Source organism: Oncorhynchus clarkii, chromosome 19 (assembly GCF_045791955.1).
Source record: "Oncorhynchus clarkii lewisi isolate Uvic-CL-2024 chromosome 19, UVic_Ocla_1.0, whole genome shotgun sequence".
NCBI lineage: Eukaryota > Metazoa > Chordata > Actinopteri > Salmoniformes > Salmonidae > Oncorhynchus > Oncorhynchus clarkii.
This window is the reverse complement of record NC_092165.1, coordinates 55,820,873-55,841,585: the sequence shown is the minus strand read 5'-3', so window position 1 is coordinate 55,841,585 and position 20,713 is coordinate 55,820,873. Positions and strand designations below refer to the sequence as shown.

Here is a 20,713-nt window from a genome sequence, read left to right as displayed (position 1 = left end):
TTTTGACCATTTGAATTGAAAACAATCACAGGTAAGGTACTTGATAGTTAAAACCAGAAATGATTTGAGATTGAGCTGAAATCTGCGTTGAACCTTTAAAGCTGAACCTTTATCAATCCTCGGATGTTTTTTCATCGTCTTTGGAAAGAGAATGATAGCAGTTAGGTCTCTGCCCAACACAGAAACACAGGGATCAACACCAATCAAATACACATTTCGTTTTAGCGCTTTCTTAGCAGTAAAAGAAAGGTTACTTGGTCACCATGGGGGGGGGGGAAATCCATTGTGTCCAGTTCCATCGTAACCCCTGACCCCTTGACCTTAGCTTCATCTGCTATCTATTGTTTGCAGGTTTCCCCTGGCAACTTTCAAAGTCCAAAGAATGACTGGCTTTTTAATGGGTTTTTTGTCCACCTGTCAGAGTAAGTTAATAGCTGTGTCAGTGTTGTTGTTACTGCTCATGTTGCCCTATTCAGTCAGCGTGTGGGAATGTCACAATTCATTGCATCAATGTGATGTTACCCTGAAAGTCCTCAGTCCTTGTGCCAAATTCGAACACAGAGAGATAGGCAAGTGCTTTCCAAGTAGTGGCATGTTTGCTCAAAATCAATTGGTGTCGGTGTTGTGGAGCTAAGACGCCCACACTGGAGATGCTGCTGGGTCATGGTACTACATTTCTATTCAAGTCTATGTTGATCGTTTGTGTTTGAATCTGTTACCATGACATATTAACCAGAATTCTCTGCTTTGAGGAATCATTTGAAGCAAGTGTAAACAGGATTAGTTATTAGTTCATTAAGATTCTCTGATCAAACTGGTTTAAGTATTGAACTAGGCAAACAACCCTACGGAAGGGAGTTTACTGCTTTAGAAGACAGAAAAGAACAATGAGATATCTTATCATTGACCTACATGTGATGTCTGTCAAGACTACTGGCGCTGCCTGCCATAGCAAATCGAGGAATGATGTCATAAGAAATGGACAGATTTGGCTTCAACACTTTATTTATTCAAACACAGCCCGATGTTACAAAATATTAAGTGCCGCGTGTCATTCAGAGACAGTCGCTCTTTAACAATGGTCAGTATTAAACTTTCCAAATTGCTTCAGGAAAAAGATTATAAATACAAAATCAATTCTGTACAGTTACAAAAAAATAATACTCAATTTAAACAAAAAAAAATAATTATTGTATTCAAATTTTCTAATAAAAAATATACACCTTTCTCACTCTTTTACACACACACACACACACACACACACACAAAATATTCAAGTTTGTTAGGACAGGACAATTGACTTAAACCCACATTGTGGGAAGAGGCAGAAAATACACCAAAATACAATTCACAAAAAAATAAAAAAGTCCTCAAATGTGTCCAAATCCTTTAAACTCCTAGACTGGTGTTCATCAGAGCAAACGTTTTAAAACCCTCTGCAATGGGAAACAACAATCAGTGTTAGTTCCTCCGCGTTTCAGTACGTTTTGTTCCGTTTGGTGCCTAATGAACACAACTCAGTCTAAAGAGACCCAACTTTGACCTTGGGGTACCATTCTGGCTCTTTTCTCCGAGGTTTAAACTACCACACACGTGGGGCTAAGCCTTCATTAACTAAAGAAAACAGAGAAAAGATATAACGTCCTCTTTGTTCCCTAGTGTGGGTTTGACAACACACAAACCACCATTGAATCAAAGACTTCATCTAGTTTCAGAAGAAGGGGGGATATGACGATTGCCCTCTATTTAATCTTAATGACTGACTAAATCAAAACACACATTAAAAACCAGATGTTGTCGTATATTATTACCCTTACTGGATCATTTCCTTGGAAATATATAGTCATTCAATACTACAAAGTCTCTTAACATTTACATAAAAAAATAAAAAAAACACTATCAAATGTATCTTGATAGAGAAGCTTCAGGATGTGAAACCTAGCTGCCGATTCGCAAGCAAAGCACGATACTGTAGTCAGTCACATATAGAATAGAGACATATAGAATAGGGGTTGGGTAGATAATATCCGTCACTAAAAAGACCCAGGAAGCATCCCAAATAGCACGTTATTCCCTATGGGCCTCTGGTCAAAAACATTTGGGACGCGACCCCTGTGTCTTTGGCTATGGGTCCAGAACAGTTTCTAACTAACCTCTACGATGTGATGTGGACACATCCTGCCACAGGACACAGAAGATTACACTACCTGACCGTCCAGAAAGCTTAAGGCTGGAGGCAATGACCAGGTCCCCAATATAAACAAATGCCTTGGGTATACCCAACAACTACATTACCCATACTCCTACACCTTGTTGAAACACCATATTATGTTAGCACCAGAGACTCCCATGTTTAGTACCTGGGTCGTGTTCAACAGGGCACAACGTTTTGAAACGTTTTGCAACGGACAAAGAAAATCTACGTTCTTATTGGACACGTTCAGGTAGTGCCGCCCTGTTTTTACTCCGAGTTCTATACATTTTCTTCCTTATGAACATGAACCTGGTTTAGCTTCACATACAATGATTCAACTCTGTAAAGCTGGCGAGTTTAAGCTGACAATACAATGTTGCCCCCTAGTGGCCAAAGAGTGGTACTATAAACATTTTGTCTGGAAAAGACAACATTCCTGAGAGTTATTATAACACCCCCTACCATAAATGCCCAAGTTGTTTTTTGCGGGGTTTTTTGCTCATCAGATATGCATACAAAATGTGTTGTGTCTATATTTTTACACAGCACACATTACAATTTAAATGTGATGGATACGAATTGTCCGCTATACAAATACACAACACAAAAACGTTGAGAGTTTTATAAACTGGACACACACAAACCAGTGTCAATCCAGGCCCTACTCTGAATTCCAAACCACAAAGGTATAAAAATATATGTACAATTGACACAAAGAGACCCATTTTTTTCTGACAAATCATTAACGTGGAATAGACATGGCTAAAGCAAAGAGTTGATGGCTTCATAGTGTAACATTTCCTCCCTACCCCATACCCCTACAGAGGACACTACTCCTTCATGAATAGGGCCTGGAGTTTTCCCTGACCACTTATATCCTATTACAACTGGGGCCTGGAGGTTTTCCTGGTCAGGTCAATTACTATTTGTTTTCATTCTATTTAGTGATTCTGTTTGTATGGTCACAACTAAGCTATAACTAGATAAATACGTTTCTCCAGGTCACGCGATGTGGGAAGAACTCCTCGCCCTATTCGTGCAGATAGTCTACCCTCTCCCATCCCTCCTCTCCTTCCCTCTCTTCCTGAATCCCAAATCAACTGCTAGACCCTAAACCATAAGCACCCTCGACAAGGTTGCCAGTGCCACTTTACACCTATCCAACCCTCTCAGATCTACTCAAGTGATTAGAATGTAGGGCTTGATTTAGGATTCAAAGTCTCTCTACGTCTCTCAGCTTCGCAGCAGGTCTCCCAGGTCGTAGGTGTCGAAGAAGTCGGACACGCCCTCGCCGTCCTCCAGCCCCCATAGGTAGTCGTCGTGGTCGAGGGCCGGTGAGAAGCTGACGAAGGGGGCGTTGGGGTCAGGGGTAAACCCGGGTCCCGAGAGCTGGTCCTCTGTCATCTGGAGCATGCTGGGGGGCAGGCCCAGGAGACCTTCTACGTCAAGGAGGGTAGTGCTGCTGCTGGTGGAGGAGTTGGGGACCACCGGTGTTGGTCTGGAGAGTTCAGCTAGGAGAGAGAGAACGAGAGAACAAGAGAGAGAAGAGAACGAGAGAGAAAGAGAGGAGAGACAGAGAGCGAGACAGAGAGAGAGAAAAGAGAGAGAGGAGAGACAGAGAGAGAGAGGAACAGAGAGAGAGACAGAGAGAGAGAAAATAGAGAGGAGAGACAGAGAGAGAGATTAGGTCAGTAAACCACATAATGTGGACAGTAGCTGTATCAATCACAAGCCCCCCAGTTCAGCTTACCCTCAATGGACTCCTGCTTGACCTCCTGTTTGATGGTGGTGTACTGTGGTGGTGCCATGGCTGGGGAGGTGGTGGCAGTGTGACCCAGGGGGTGATGAGAGTACTCTTTCCTGGGGGTGGTGGTGCTCTTGACGGGGCTGGCATCCTCCAGGCCCTCCTCGGGACAGAGGTACACCTCGATGGGGCCGTTCTTACTCTTCAGGTAGATCTGTTGGGAGCCCTGAGGGTGCGGGACAACGGGAAGCTCATGTTAATACAATGTTGTTACTCATTTAATCACGGTAGGAAAGCAACGTAATGTAATGTGTTGCCTGCAACTGCATTATATACAGTGAGGCCAATGCAACATATGTGAAAATACATTTAGTTAAAGTCATGACAAAAACATTACACAGAGGCTAGTACATTCACAGACTGAATCCACAAATACAGCTGTAACCGTGCAACAAATAGTGCAGTAATGTAGTAACTGCAAAAAATGGGTCCTTCCTCAAGACGTGGGCCGTAATGTAAGTATTTGTACGAGAGGAAACCACATGAAACGGTAAGAATGTTAGACACATCCTCCTACACTAGGGGTTCCCAACCCCCCCCCCCCCCCCCAAAGCTTTGATGATATGAATCAGCTGTGTAATGTCAGGGCAAAACGCTGACCTAAACCATACGGCCTTTATTTAGACCAAGTAAATCACTGAGAACAAATTATCTTCTTACAATAACGACCTGGAACTATATATCAATCCAGTATAATGTGTCGGGAACTACGTCAGTCTGATTTGTAATACTTTACTCCTTGTCTTTTTTTATTTCTTAAACGAAAGCAGAAATAGGCTAGCCGATCCGCTCCGGTGTTAACGACACGTTAACAGCCAGCTCCGTGTGTCTATGACCGTTGACCACTCACCCCTGAGGACTCTGGGACCTCCAGCTTGGTTTCTGACGGGGCCTTGACAGCGATGACCGTCTGGTCCTGCAGACGGGCTATCGACCTGATGTCCTGGTAGGTAACGTAGCCTAGCCGCTGGTTGTCTCTGTGTTCGGTCAGCTCCTTGATCTGGGCACTACTGGACGTGATCAGATCATCCAAGGCCTTTTCAGCCCTCTCCAGCTCACCCAGCTCCCGCCGCAGGGCACGTGACTTCTCCCCGCTGCTGGCCGAGCCCTCGAACACACCGCCCACCCTGGCAGGCAACGGACACATATTTTACATGATCAGCCACCTGGAGTTGCTAGATAATGTACGTGTTTGAGATGGCCTACATTGCAGTGGGATATGTTACTGATTCTGTGCTTTGCTCAAACTACTGATTGACTCAAACACGCTGAATAGGATCTGTACGTCACAGTACAGATTATGGTCAGGTATGGTTTGAACCTATTACCATATTGTTAACCCCCCCCAAAAAACGCCCAGGAGTAGGGGCGTGATTTTGGAATTAGACCCAGCGATGAGAAGCTACTTGTTCTAAGGATACTTTGCTAAGTGTACTTGTCCACTTCTCCTTAGTGTGCTACTCACAACCACTGGATGTTGTTCTTGGACTTCTTGCGGATCAGCTGCACGCCCTCCAGCACGTTGGTGATGTCATAGATGCGTCTCTTCTGCACCTCGAGGACCTCGGTGGCCCAGTTGAGGTCCAGCACGCCGTCAGGTGACTCGCTCAGCAGGCCAACAAACTTCTTGGTCAGCAAACCAAGCGAGGTGTCGTAGCGCGTCCGCTCACCAGGAGACTTGGGCGCTGAGGGTCATAGGTCATAGAAGTGAGACGTGTTGAAGAATGCAGGAGCAGGGCAATTATGATATGCCTATATATATTTTTTAATCTAGGTACAGTATAGGTCAAAAGTTTGGACACACCTACTCAATCAAATGTTGTTATTTATTTTTTACTATTTTCTACATCCATCCATCCATGATGGGCGGATGGATGAATGGATGGATGGATGGATGGATGGGTGGATTGATGAATGGATGGATGGGCAGATGGATGGATGAGTGGATTGATGGATGGATGGATGGGCAGATGGATGGGCAGATGGGTGGATTGATGGGCAGATGGGTGGATGGATGGATTGATGTTGTGTCGCTTTATGCAAACCATCCCTTATTTGAGAATGAAGAAACGTTAAAGTAGGAGGCAGTGCTTATGAAGAAACGTTAAAGTAGGAGGCAGTGCTTATGAAGAAACGTTAAAGTAGTAGGCAGTGCTTATGAAGAAACGTTAAAGTAGGAGAGAGTGCTTATGAAGAAACGTTAAAGTAGGAGGCAGTGCTTATGAAGAAATGTTAAAGTAGAAGGCAGTGCTTATGAAGAAACGTTAAAGTAGAAGGCAGGGCTTATGAAGAAACGTTAAAGTAGGAGGCAGTGCTTATGAAGAAACGTTAAAGTAGGAGGCAGTGCTTATGAAGAAATGTTAAAGTAGGAGGCAGTGCTTATGAAGAAATGTTAAAGTAGCAGGCAGTGCTTATGAAGAAACGTTAAAGTAGAAGGCAGTGCTTATGAAAAAACGTTAAAGTAGGAGGCAGTGCTTATGAAGAAACATTAAAGTAGGAGACAGTGCTTATGAAGAAACATTAAAGTAGGAGGCAGTGCTTATGAAGAAACATTAAAGTAGGAAGCAGGGCTTATGAAGAAACGTTAAAGTAGGAGGCAGTGCTTATGAAGAAACGTTAAAGTAGGAGGCAGGGCTTATGAAGAAGCATTAAAGTAGGAGGCAGTGCTTATGAAGAAACGTTAAAGTAGGAGGCAGTGCTTATGAAGAAACGTTAAAGTAGGAGGCAGGGCTTATGAAGAAGCATTAAAGTAGGAGGCAGTGCTTATGAAGAAACGTTAAAGTAGGAGGCAGTGCTTATGAAGAAACATTAAAGTAGGAGGCAGTGCTTATGAAGAAACGTTAAAGTAGGGGCCATTGCTTTTTCTCATTGATGCAGATACTTACTTTTGGGACTTGGATGACTGGCTGCGGCTGTGCTCCCCTTCCCTTTAGGGGTCCTGAAGTCAGGGAGGTAGAGCGGGTCCTCCAGGTCCAGCTTTCGCTTGGCCTATGGGGGGGAGATAAAGAAGAGGGACAAAGGGGTTAAAGACAGCTTGAGACAGAGTATGTGTCCCAATAATATCTCATTTCTCCTGCAGTGTACACTCGTTCACTACTTCCCACATATTTCAAATCCTTGTATGACGCAGGCATAGGCTAGAGAGTTTTCTTAAACCAATCATTTCCTTTCAAAGAAAAGTGAACAAGAGCAGGGACAAAGACCCTCACATTGTCAAAGACTTCCAAAAATCCTCACATTGTCAGACTTCTAAAGACCCTCACATTGTCAAAGACTTCTAAAGACCCTCACATTGTCAAAGACTTCTAAAGACCCTCACATTGTCAAAGACTTTTAAATGCCCTCACATTGTCAGACTTCTAAAGACCCTCACATTGTCAAAGACTTCTAAAGACCCTCACATTGTCAGACTTCTAAATGCCCTCACATTGTCAGACTTCTAAATACCCTCACATTGTCAGACTTCTAAATGCCCTCACATTGTCAGACTTCTAAATGCCCTCACATTGTCAGACTTCTAAATGCCCTCACATTGTCAGACTTCTAAATGCCCTCACATTGTCAGACTTCTAAATGCCCTCACATTGTCAGACTTCTAAATGCCCTCACATTGTCAGACTTCTAAATGCCCTCACATTGTCAGACTTCTAAAGACCCTCACATTGTCAGACTTCTAAATGCCCTCACATTGTCAGACTTCTAAATACCCTCACATTGTCAGACTTCTAAATGCCCTCACATTGTCAGACTTCTAAATGCCCTCACATTGTCAGACTTCTAAATGCCCTCACATTGTCAGACTTCTAAATGCCCTCACATTGTCAGACTTCTAAATACCCTCACATTGTCAGACTTCTAAATACCCTCACATTGTCAGACTTCTAAATGCCCTCACATTGTCAGACTTCTAAATGCCCTCACATTGTCAGACTTGTAAATGCCCTCACATTGTCAGACTTCTAAATGCCCTCACATTGTCAGACTTCTAAATGCGTCCACATGCTTCCCATCCAAAACAGTTCGGAACAGGTTGTACATATGTTATGACAACTTTTCATTTTTTGGCGGGCTGTTTGGGCAAACAAAACATGAAGTCGGCAGCCGAGGTCTACGCCCCCTCGTCGGAGATTGGTCAACAGTAGGGATTTTTCAATGATGTAAATGCCTGTTGTCATTCAACGACAGACGACTCGTCCTCATGCAAATTTTTTTCACTTGAGAAATACTGCACCAAACATCCTAGTCAGATGCAAAATTACCTCACTAAGATCTCCTCTGCAAAAATGTCAAAGTTAATGACATATTTCTTGAAGTAGCTTTTTTAAGGAAGTGTGTACTGGCTACGGCGTCTCAAAATGGACAAAAAGTACTATTGCTGCTTTTTCCTCCCTCATTTTTCGAGCGACGGTCTTTTAAGACAGTAAAGGAGCCTAGGTCTAGGAGCCAGCAGAACTAACGCATGCTGACGCATTCAGGGAGGTAGTGTGTGTGTGTGTGTGGGGAGCACTGCCCGCCAAACGCCAGGAAATCCCTGGACTCACTCAACTCACCAACCCCATCCCCCCACTTCCTCCTCCTTTCACCCATGACCGCATCACTCCTTCTTTAGCCCTCTTCTTTCTCCAGTAAACACACAGGCAGCCTGACCAATACACACACACACACACACACACACACACACCTACTAGGAGGTCCACTGCTACCACACACATTGTTATTTTTTATTTCACCTTTATTTAACCAGGTAGGCCAGTTGAGAACACCTTTATTTAACCAGGTAGGCCAGTTGAGAACACCTTTATTTAACCAGGTAGGCCAGTTGAGAACACATTTATTTAACCAGGTCGGCCAGTTGAGAACACCTTTATTTAACCAGGTCGGCCAGTTGAGAACAAGTTCAACGTGGCCAAGATAAAGCAAAGCAGTGCGACACAAAAAACAACAGAGTTACACATGGAATAAACAAACGTACAGTCAATAACACATAATGTGTATAAAGTCTATATACAGTGTGTGAAAACGGCGTGAGGAGGTATGGCAATAAATAGGCCATAGTAGCGAAGTAATTACAATTTAGCAAATTAACACTTATGATAAATAGCAGATGATGATGTGCAAGTAGAAATACTGGTGTGCAAAAGAGCAGAAAAGTAAATAAAAACAATATGGGGATGAGGTAGGTAGATTGGATGGGCTATTTACAGATGGGCTGTGTACAGCAGCAGCGATCGGTTAGCTGCTCAGATAGCTGATGTTTAAAGTTAGTGAGGGAAATATAAGTCTCCAACTTCAGTGATTTTTGCAATTCGTTCCAGTTATGGGTATGGACACACACACACTGCTATGGACACACACACACTGTTATGGACACACACTCGGGTATGGACACACACACACTGTTATGGACACACACTCGGGTATGGACACACACACACACTGCTATGGACACACATACACACTGTTATGGACACACACACACACACACACACACACTGCTATGGACACACACACACCCGGTTATGGACACACATACACACTCGGTTATGGACACACACACAGACTCGGGTATGGACACACACACACACTTGGTTATGGACACAAACACACACTCAGTTATGGACACACACACAGACTCGGGTATGGACACACACACAGACTCGGGTATGGACACACACACACACTTGGTTATGGACACAAACACACACTCAGTTATGGACACACACTCGGTTATGGACACAAACACACACTCAGTTATGGACACACACACACACACACACACATTTGGTTATGGACACACACTCGGGTTATGGACACACACACACCCGGTTATGGACACACATACACACTTGGTTATGGACACACACACAGACTCGGGTATGGACACACACACACACTTGGTTATGGACACACTCGGTTATGGACACACACATATCCAATTTGACAACACATTTATTAATCACAACCAGACCTGTGCATTGTCCCCAAACTGCATGAAGCCCCTCGACCAACACACACCACCTCTTAAAAAAAAAAAAAGAATACTCTACACACTCCTGACTAAACTAGCTAACGAGGCATAGGATTTCATCCAGATGGTCATGCTGTATGTAATTAGTAACTGCTGCTTTGAGGCACATACACACCTCCCCCAAACCCTCTTTATCCCTCTCCCATTTTCTCAATCTCTCCCCACTTCGTCTTCTACCCCTCTCACAGATAGAGCGTTGGACTAGTAACCGGAAGGTTGCAAGTTCAAACCCCCGAGCTGTTCTTGTCGTTCTGCCCCTGAACAGGCAGTTAACCCACTAGGCCGTCATTGAAAATAAGAATTTATTCTTAACTGACTTGCCTGGTTAAACACAACACCATATTGCATCAATAATGTGCTCCATCACCCCCAACACCCCCATATTACATCAATGATGTGCTCCATCACCCCCAACACCCCCATATTGCATCAGTGATGTGCTCCATCACCCCCAAATTGCATCAATGATGTGCTCCAACACCCCCATATTGCATCAATGATGTGCTCCAACACCCCCATAATGCAGCAATGGTTTGCTCCAACCTCCCCAACACACACTAAAATGAGTTCATTGGCAGTGGGGGACGCCTGCCCTGGGAGCACCACAGGTACTGGAGGGAGACAGAAAGAGACACACACGTCTTCAAGCCACAAATCACTATATGTGATGAGGACAGTGACACGTGTCATGACCTGGCGCTGCAATAAAGCCTGTGTACGACTACCCAGTGACGTCATTACAGTACAACTAGATACACAGAGGTGTAGCTACTCATTTGTAGTTTACTTGAGTTCTCATTTGTAGTTTTCTTAACTATTCATTTGTAGTTTTTTTAAGTACTCATTTGTGGTTTTCTTAAGTACTCATTTGTAGTTTTTTTAAGTACTCATTTGTAGTTTTAACTTTCAACTATGGTCTTTGTTGCACTGGTTCTCTTTTCTCACCATGTTGTAACCATGGCTACAAACTGACAAAGGAGATTCTGGAAAAGCAGCTACGGTGTTCCCATACTGCAGGCCATACATTGGAGGCTGTAGGTCCAGAGGTTTCCTGTCATTACACAGGGTCGGGAAAAACTCCTGGCCCTAAGTAAACCATACTGTACTGATTCTAGATCAGCACTCCTACTCCGAGATGCTTTGTGAATTTGGGCCCCGAGAGGAGGCTGGAGAATGTGAGCAGCTAGTGGATTTGGACAGAAACATGGCGCGGGGGAAGAAAGGTGTCATTGTCACTCTGTCCTCCACCACATGTCCCATCCGTCTGTTAGTGACATCTGTGGCAGCCGCACACAGCAGGCGGCAGGGAGGCCACAAGAGAACCTGCCTAATCCTTATAGCACACGTGCACACACACAAGTTCACTTTAGGAGCACTAACTCCGACCTACTACATAGTCTATTTACTGTCCTTGTCACCTTCACCATGACAACCAATAACTGTGTTTTAGTTACAGCAACTTGGTAGTGAAGCAAACATTTGTAGTCTACCAGTGCTACTTATGCTAACAATACATTTGTAGTCTACCAGTGCTACTTATGCTAACAATACATTTGTAGTCTACCAGTGCTACTTATGGTAACAATACATTTGTAATTATATAGGCTAATGTCTGTTTTGTGGACTGGTTTGTTCCCTTCCAAATTGTTCAACCTGCATTAAGGTATGACCTCATTTTGACCGATCTAGAGGAAGGAAATGGATAAAGAGGCCCTGCCCAGAGGGGGAATTGAGGAAAGATGGCAACTATCACGCTGTTAAAGGCCCAGTGCAGTCAAAAACTAGATTTCCCTGTGTTTTATACATATTTTCCCACTATGATGTTGGAATAATACTGTTAAATTGTGAAAATTATGATAATGCCCTTTTAGTGTAAGTTGGGAAAAAAACACCTACAATTTCAGCCTGTTTTGTTGGGATGGAGTTTTGGCCTGCTTTTTGGGTACATTAGTTAATAGACCAATAAGAAAGAGAGTTCCAAACATCTCTGCCAATAACAGCTAGTTTTCAGTTTTCCCCTCTCCGCTCAGACCACTCCCAGACAGTCCTATCAAAATTCTTGTTTGAGAAATGGCTCTTTGCTAAGAAGCCCTTTTTGTACATTTTTGACAATTTGTTATTGAAAACAATGACAGTAAGGTACTTAATATTCATATGAAGATAATAATGGCTGCATTGGACCTCACGGATTAAAATGTGATAACTTTCACATCTAGTCTAAATGTAGTTGTCAAATACAGAAACTACAAACGTGATTACATGACGTGTGGTGGTTAAAATGGCCGCCGTGTGTTGTTGACGGCTCTGTGGCCCTCCTCCTTTAACATTTTACCTCAGTTTTGCCCAGCAACTTTGCGAAGTCACAGCTGAGGCCTGTGAGTTTGTGTTTGTAGTGAGGTTTTGGATGGAGAGTCAGTGCTTTGCAAACAGTTTGACGAGTGAAAATACAAGGCCTATGTGTCAGCTAACATACCACAGGGGGAAGAAGAAAAAAAAAAAATCACTCAACCACCAAATACTAACAACACACAGTCAAGTACAGAGAGCTACAGAACAGAATGAGACACACACACTAACAGTAGCTAAAAGAATGTTGAGCTCAAACACAGTGAGTTAACAGCAAACTACGCAATTGTCAACACATTAGCAAGCAATTGCCGGGGAATTTAAATACACAGAGTCCCTCCTTAACAATCCCTTCTTTATCTACATGACACAGTAAGTTATAGTGTTTCAACCCACATACAGCGACTAGGCTACACCCTAAATATGCACAAGTTCAGCTCTCCTTCCACCCACCCATGACCCAACCCTCCCCTTCAACTCCCGCCATTTTACCAGATATGACTGGAAGTTTTTCAGAGACATTTCACAAAATATGGGTCACATGAAGCAAAGGCTTTCAACAGTCTTGCTAGCTAGGCTAGCTACAGTCGCTCTCTTCAAACACCAGGGTTGTATTCATTAGTCAACAAACAGAAGGAAACTGACTACTACTACTCACTACTACTACTACTACTACTACTACTACTACTACTATCACCATCACTACTACTACTACTACTATCACCATCACTACTACTACTACTATCACCATCACTACTACTACTACTACTACCATCACTACTACTACTATCACCATCACCACAACTACTACTATCACCATCACTACTACTACTACTATCACCATCACTACTACTACTACTACTATCACCATCACTACTACTACTACTATCACCATCACTACTACTACTACCATCACTACTACTACCACCATCACTACAACTACTACTACTATCACCATCACTACTACTACTATCACCATCACTACTACTACTATCACCATCACTACTACTACTATCACCATCATTACTACGACTACTACTACTATCACCATCACTACTACTACCACCATCACTACTACTACTATCACCATCACTACTACTACTATCACCATCACTACTACTACAACTATCACCATCACTACTACTACTATCACCATCACTACAACTACTGCTACTACCACCATCACTACTACTAGTATCACCATCACTACTACTACTATCACCATCACTACTACTATCACCATCACTAATACTACTATTGCCATCACTACTACTACTACTACTACTACTACTACTATCATCATCACTACTACTACTACTACTACAACTATCTACTACTATCCTCATCACTGCTACTACTACTATCACCATTAGTACTATCTACTACTATCACCATCACTACTACTACCACCATCACTACAACTACTACTACTATCACCATCACTACTACTACTATCACTATCACTACTACTACTACTATCACCATCACTACTACTACTATCACCATCACTACTACTACTATCACCATCACTACAACTACTGCTACTACCACCATCACTACTACTACTACTACTACTATCACCATCACTACTACTACTACTACTACTACTACTATCACCATCACTACTACTATCACCATCACTAATACTACTACTACCATCACTACTACTACTACTACTACTACTACTACAACTATCTACTACTATCCTCATCACTGCTACTACTACTATCACCGTTAGTACTATCTACTACTATCACCATCACTACTACTACTACTACCACCATCACTACTACTACTACTGCTACTATCACCATTAGTACTATCTACTACTACCACCATCACTACTACTACTACTACCACCATCACTACTACTACTAATACCACCATCACTACTACAACTACTACTATCTACTACTACTACCACCATCACTACTACTACTACTACCACCATCACTACTACAACTACTACTATCTACTACTACTATCACCATCACTACTTCTACTACAACCATCACTACTACTATCACCATCACTGCTGCTACTACTACTACCACCATCACTACTACTACTACTACTACTACCATCATTACTACTACTACTACTACTATCACTACTACTACTACAACTACTATCACCATCACTACTACTACTATCACCATCACTACTACTACTACTACTACTACCACCATCACTACTACTACTACTATCTACTACTATCACCATCACTACTACTACTACTATCGCCATTAGTACTACTACTACTGACACCATCACTACTACTACTACTATCACCATCACTAATACTACTATCACCATTTATACTACTACTATCACCATCACTACTACCACCATCACTACTACTACTACCACCATCACTACTACTACTACTACTATCACCATCACTACTACTACTACTACTACTACTGTCAACATCACCACTACTGCAAAACAATATTTTTGGTACGCGTTTCCCTAATGAATATGACCCAGTTCAATTACATAGAACCAGTCTTCCCAGGTAGGGACAAGTCTCAATATGTCTAACAGAAAAATAACAAAAGATCCATTCAAAACCTAGCATATTCCTATCTACACAACACTACAGCTATGGGACTGGGAGTCGGAGGCACAACAACAATGAAAAGGTTGAAATGCATTGCTGATGACATGTCAAGGTGCTGATGGGTAAAGGGAGATGAGGAGGGACCGGGGGGTCCAGTCGGGGTGGACTTTGAAATGCTAAACAAACCCTATTGAGGGTGAGCATGCGAGCTCGTGGATTCGGGGTGGGGCCTAGGGAAGGCCGAAAAGAGAAAGGGGGGAAGAGAGAGCCTTTGGCTGGAGTGTAAACAAGGTACAAAGTGCGCAATCTCACACCCCCGGGACACCCTGAGCCCTAGTCGGAATAGGGGCTCACCATGGCGGGGTCCCAGAGATTGTGAGGGCGTAGGCAATGATGACATGAGGTAGTGAGTGACGTGTGTGTGTGTGTGTGGGGGGGGTCAGGGGGTAGCTAGCATGTCACGGAAACCTACGTACCTAGGCCTGCATTGTGGAGAACACCATCACACATTACATATAACACACAGTTTAATTAATTATCATAATAACACATTTCAGAGACATAAGGGGTGAAAATATTATCTTCTAGAACCCCTAAAGGGGGTACAATGACTAGCCTAAGCCTCAATCCATCTCACATGGTTACTCAATGTGTATATAAACGCATATGTCTACTCAAACCTCCATCATGTGTTACATCCCCACCTATTGTGAATTTCAATCTGTGTCAAACTGTAACCCTTGACCTTTCTGTCCTGTTTTTATTTTTTCAACTGAGGAGTAAAACTTCTGTCAAACATTTCCAAGTTAGTAGTAGTATCTCCTTCACAGGAAACGCAGTGACAACGCCGCAGCTCGCTCCTCACAAATCACTCAAACATCATAGCAACCACCATAAATATTACACATCGGGGACATATCGTCTCAGGTTATCTATAATAGTACGCCACGTGACCACACCTGCGTCCCAAAAGTAGTGCACTTCAAACTTGGCAGATGCAAGTGCAAATGGTTGCATCCCAAATGGCACCCTATACCATGTCCCTCTATAACCCCTGTCCTTCTATACCACATCCTCCTGCCCTGCTACTCGTAAACACTTTAGGCAGCGCTGCTGTGAACGAGACATGTCCTTCTCCCTGTCCTCTCAACAATATGCCAAATATATTCTCCTTGGCTGGGAGTAGGAGTAGAATTAAACCTCAAATATGGGTCACACACAGACACGTCACACATAGTCATGCTGCATACTTCAAACTTGGCAGAGGCAAGTGCAAATGGTTTGTATCCCAAATGGCACTCTATATACCATGTAATCCTACTCCCAGCCAAGGAGAATATATTTGGCGTGTTGTTGAGAGGACAGGGAGAAGGAAATGACTCGTTCACAGCAGCGCTGCCCAAAGTGTTTACGAGTAGCAGGGCAGGAGGATGTTCTGCTCCGACACTTCATCTGACACTCAGTGAGCACCAGACATTGAAAATACGTATTTTCAACCAAAAATATATATTTTCAAAGGTTTTAGCTCATAGGCCTATGACTCTGCAGTTTCCAGGGCAAATATAACCTCTCTGAACACTGTGCTTTCCAGACAATATAAGGAACTGAATTGCCTGCCAAAGGCCTATTTGCCTGGACACATACACACCCTGAATGCTGTGTGTGTTAATCAGCAACATGTCATTATCTCTCTCAAGACTACTACTACTACTGCTACTACCCATTACTACTACTACTACTACTACCACCATTACTACTACTACTACTACTACCATCACCATTACTACTACTACTATCACCATTACTACTACTACTACTACTACTACCATTACTACTACTACCCATTACTACTACTACTATTCCTACCACCATTACTACTACTACTACTACCATCACCATTACTACTACTCCTACAACCATTACTACTACTACTACTACCATCACCATTACTACTACTACTATCACCATTACTACTACTACTACTACAATTACTACTACTACCCATTACTACTACTACTACTCCTACCACCATTACTACTACTACTACTACCATCACCATTACTACTACTACTACTACCACCATTACTACTACTACTACTACTACTACTACCACCATTACTACTACTACTAACATCACCATTACTACTACTACTACCACCATTACTACTAATACTACTACCACCATTACTACTACTACTACTACCATCACCATTACTACTACTACTATCACCATTACTACTACTACTGCTACTACCCAGTACTACTACTACTACTACTACCACCATTACTACTACTACTACTACTACTGCTAATACCCATTACTATTACTACTATGACTATTACAACTACTACTATGACTACTACTATCACCATTACTACTACCACCACCATCACTACTACTACTACTACTATCACCATTACTACTATCACTACTACAATCACCATTACTACTACCACCATCACTACTACTACTACTATCACCATTACTACTACTACTACTATCACCATCACTACTACTACTACTATCACCATTACTACTACCACTACTACAATCACCATTACTACTACTACAATCACCATTACTACTACTACTACAATCACCATTACTACTACCACCACCATCACTACTACTACTACTATCACCATCACTACTACTACCATTACTACTACTACTACTACCACCATCACTACTGCTACTACTATCACCATCACTACTACTACCATTACTACTACTACTAGTACCATTACTACTACTCCTACTATTACTATCACTACTACTACCACCATTACTACTACTACTATCACCATCACTACTACTACTATCACCATTACTACTACTATCACCATCACTACTACCACCAACATTACTACTACTACTATCACCATCACTACTACTACTATCACCATCACTACTATTACTATCACCATTACTACTACTACCACCATTACTACTACTACTACCATTACTACTACTACTACCACCACCATTACTACTATCACCATTACTACTACTACTACTATTACCATTACTACTACTACTACCATTACTACTACTACTACCACCATTAGTACTACTACTATCACCATTACTACTACTACTATCACCATTACTACTACTACTACCACCATTACTACTACTACTATCACCATCACTACTACTACTACCACCATTACTACTACTATCACCATCACTACTACCACCAACATTACTACTACTACTATCACCATCACTACTACTACTATCACCATCACTACTATTACTATCACCATTACTACTACTACCACCATTACTACTACTACTACCATTACTACTACTACTACCACCACCATTACTACTACTACTATCACCATTACTACTACTACTACTATCACCATTACTACTACTACTACTATTACCATTACTACTACTACTACCATTACTACTACTACTACCACCATTAGTACTACTACTATCACCATTACTACTACTACTATCACCATTACTACTACTACTATCACCATTACTACTACTACTATCACCATTAGTACTACTACTACTACTCCTACTACCACCATTACTACTACTACTACTATCACCATCACTACTACTACAATCACCATTACTACTACCACCATCACTACTACTACTATCACCATTACTACTACTACTATCACCATCACTACTACTACTATCACCATTACTACTACCACTACTACAATCACCATTACTACTATCACCATTACTACTACTAATACAATCACCATTACTACTACCACCACCATCACTACTACTACTACTACCACCATCACTACTACTACTACTATCACCATCACTACTACTACCATTACTACTACTACTATCACCATCACTACTACTACTATCGCCATCACTACAACTACTACTACTACCACCATCACTACTACTACCACCATTACTACTACTACTATCACCATCACTACTACTACTACTACTATCACCATCACTACTACTACCACCATTACTACTACTATCACCATCACTACTACCACCACCATTACTACTACTACTATCACCATCACTACTACTATCACCATCACTACTACTACTATCACCATTACTGCTGCTACTACTACCACCATTACTACTACTATCAATACTACCACTACTACAATCACTACTACTACTACCACCATTACTACAACTACTACTACTACCACCATTACTACAACTACTACTATCACCATTACTACTACTACTACTACTAGAATCACCATTACTACTACTAGAATCACCATTACTACTAATTACTATTACCATTACTACTACGTGTGTGTGCGCGTGGATGTGTTTCAGAAGTCCCCACAAGAATAGTAAACAAACAAAGATTTGACAAAATGGGGACATTTTGTTGTTCCCCACAAGGTCAAATGCTATTTCTAGGTTTGGGTTAGGAACTAGGGTTAGGTTTTTGTGTTAAGGTCAGGGTTAGGGTAAGAGTACGGGTTTGGTTTAGGGGTTAGGGAAAATAGGATTTTGGATGGGACTGAATTGTGTGTCCCAGCAAGGTTAGCTGTACAAGACTGTGTGAGTGTGTGTGTGACTTCAGGGCTTCCTCTCTTGAACATAAAAAATGATGTCAACTCCCAAGAAAAGTAAATGGTTGTCCAGCTGTGAGGTAAGGTAGGCAGGAACAATTCAGACAAGGTGACGTTATGGTTTGGTTAGTCAAGGTGAGGTTATGGCTTGGTTAGTGACAGCTGGGGGCTATGGCTAAACAAGGTGTTAAGCTAGATAGCATTTTGGGCAAATTACTGGTATTGCTTGGATGGGCATTAGTAAATATGTTCCCCGTCCAGGTGGAGTATTTTCTAAATTTATTTAACAATAAATTGACATTTAGAATGAGACATCTCCCTCTCCAAATAGGGGTGAAATTAGCAACAGGCATTGTTGAATTCAGTGATACCCTCAGCCCTGGCAAACCCCCCATTGATGCCCCCGCCCCAAACACTCAACACCCCCATCCCTCTGTGTTTAATACAGCTGGGCTGCGGGAGAAATGTCACCGACTCCAGCTCGTTTCTCAAACTGGGGAAAAAAATGACAACTCCTTTCAATGACACGAAGTGCACACTGCTTCGGTGACGTTGTCTGATCCTTGTCCAAAACGTTTTAAATGTCAAGCACTGCACAACTCCTATAAATATATGCATGCCATTGGAACTTGGAAATATTTTGCCCATATAATATGACACATTGTTAGTAACTTTAATTATCAAGTGGATGGCGAACTGTTATGTCGATTGGTGGTAGTTGCATCATCCTTTGTTTATGAAGTCTTACCGGGAGACGGCCGGAGGATGATCTGATGGGTTTAGCTTCGGGTCCATGGGGGGTAGCATACAGGCAGTTCGCCCTTTGTTCGGCCGCTGTCGTGTTGCATATTTGGGTAAAGTATCCAGCCGGTACCGAGTTCATCGGTGGACTGGGTAACCCGGTGCTGAAGAACTCGGTCTTCACTCCGGACAAAACTTTATTCTGCGAACACGACAGTCCCCCTACAGCACCTCGGCTAGACGCAGGAGAAACGCCTTTGGGCATCCGCATCATTTTAGTAAATTAAAAAATAACGACTGTTTAAAATAAATATGTTTAGCCAGCAAAGCACGACGATTCCAGTAATCTGTATTCAGGACAGTGAATGAGAGGAGTTGAGGTCTTTCCGATACGAACTGGAAACGTTATTTCTCAATTTGTAGCTAGCTTGATAAAAGTCCCAAAAAGTTCATAAAAAGGTTATTTACTTAATAATGTTCAAA

General features: G+C 42.3%; 1 protein-coding gene across 1 annotated transcript; it reads right to left on the bottom strand.

Annotated features, from left to right (window-relative positions):
• Positions 1-987: 987 nt before the first annotated feature.
• Positions 988-20,504, bottom strand: LOC139374357 (transcription factor E2F2-like). Its single transcript, XM_071115394.1, has 6 exons — positions 20,238-20,504; positions 6,884-6,986; positions 5,464-5,683; positions 4,849-5,125; positions 3,945-4,164; positions 988-3,705 (listed from the first exon to the last, which is right to left on the bottom strand). Exons 1-6 carry the CDS (start codon positions 20,502-20,504, stop codon positions 3,428-3,430), a joined length of 1,365 nt encoding a protein of 454 aa, XP_070971495.1. The 3' UTR covers positions 988-3,427.
• Positions 20,505-20,713: the final 209 nt, after the last annotated feature.

Bases quoted from the DNA above. Each gene is read 5' to 3' on its own strand.
- LOC139374357 (XM_071115394.1), bottom strand. From the start codon at position 20,504: ATGATGCGGATGCCCAAAGGCGTTTCTCCTGCGTCTAGCCGAGGTGCT. The intron at 6,987-20,237 runs GTAAGACTTCAT...TCCCCCCCATAG, and splicing joins CATCCTCCGGCCGTCTCCCG to GCCAAGCGAAAGCTGGACCT. The intron at 5,126-5,463 runs GTGAGTAGCACA...GTTGCCTGCCAG, and splicing joins AAGAACAACATCCAGTGGTT to GGTGGGCGGTGTGTTCGAGG.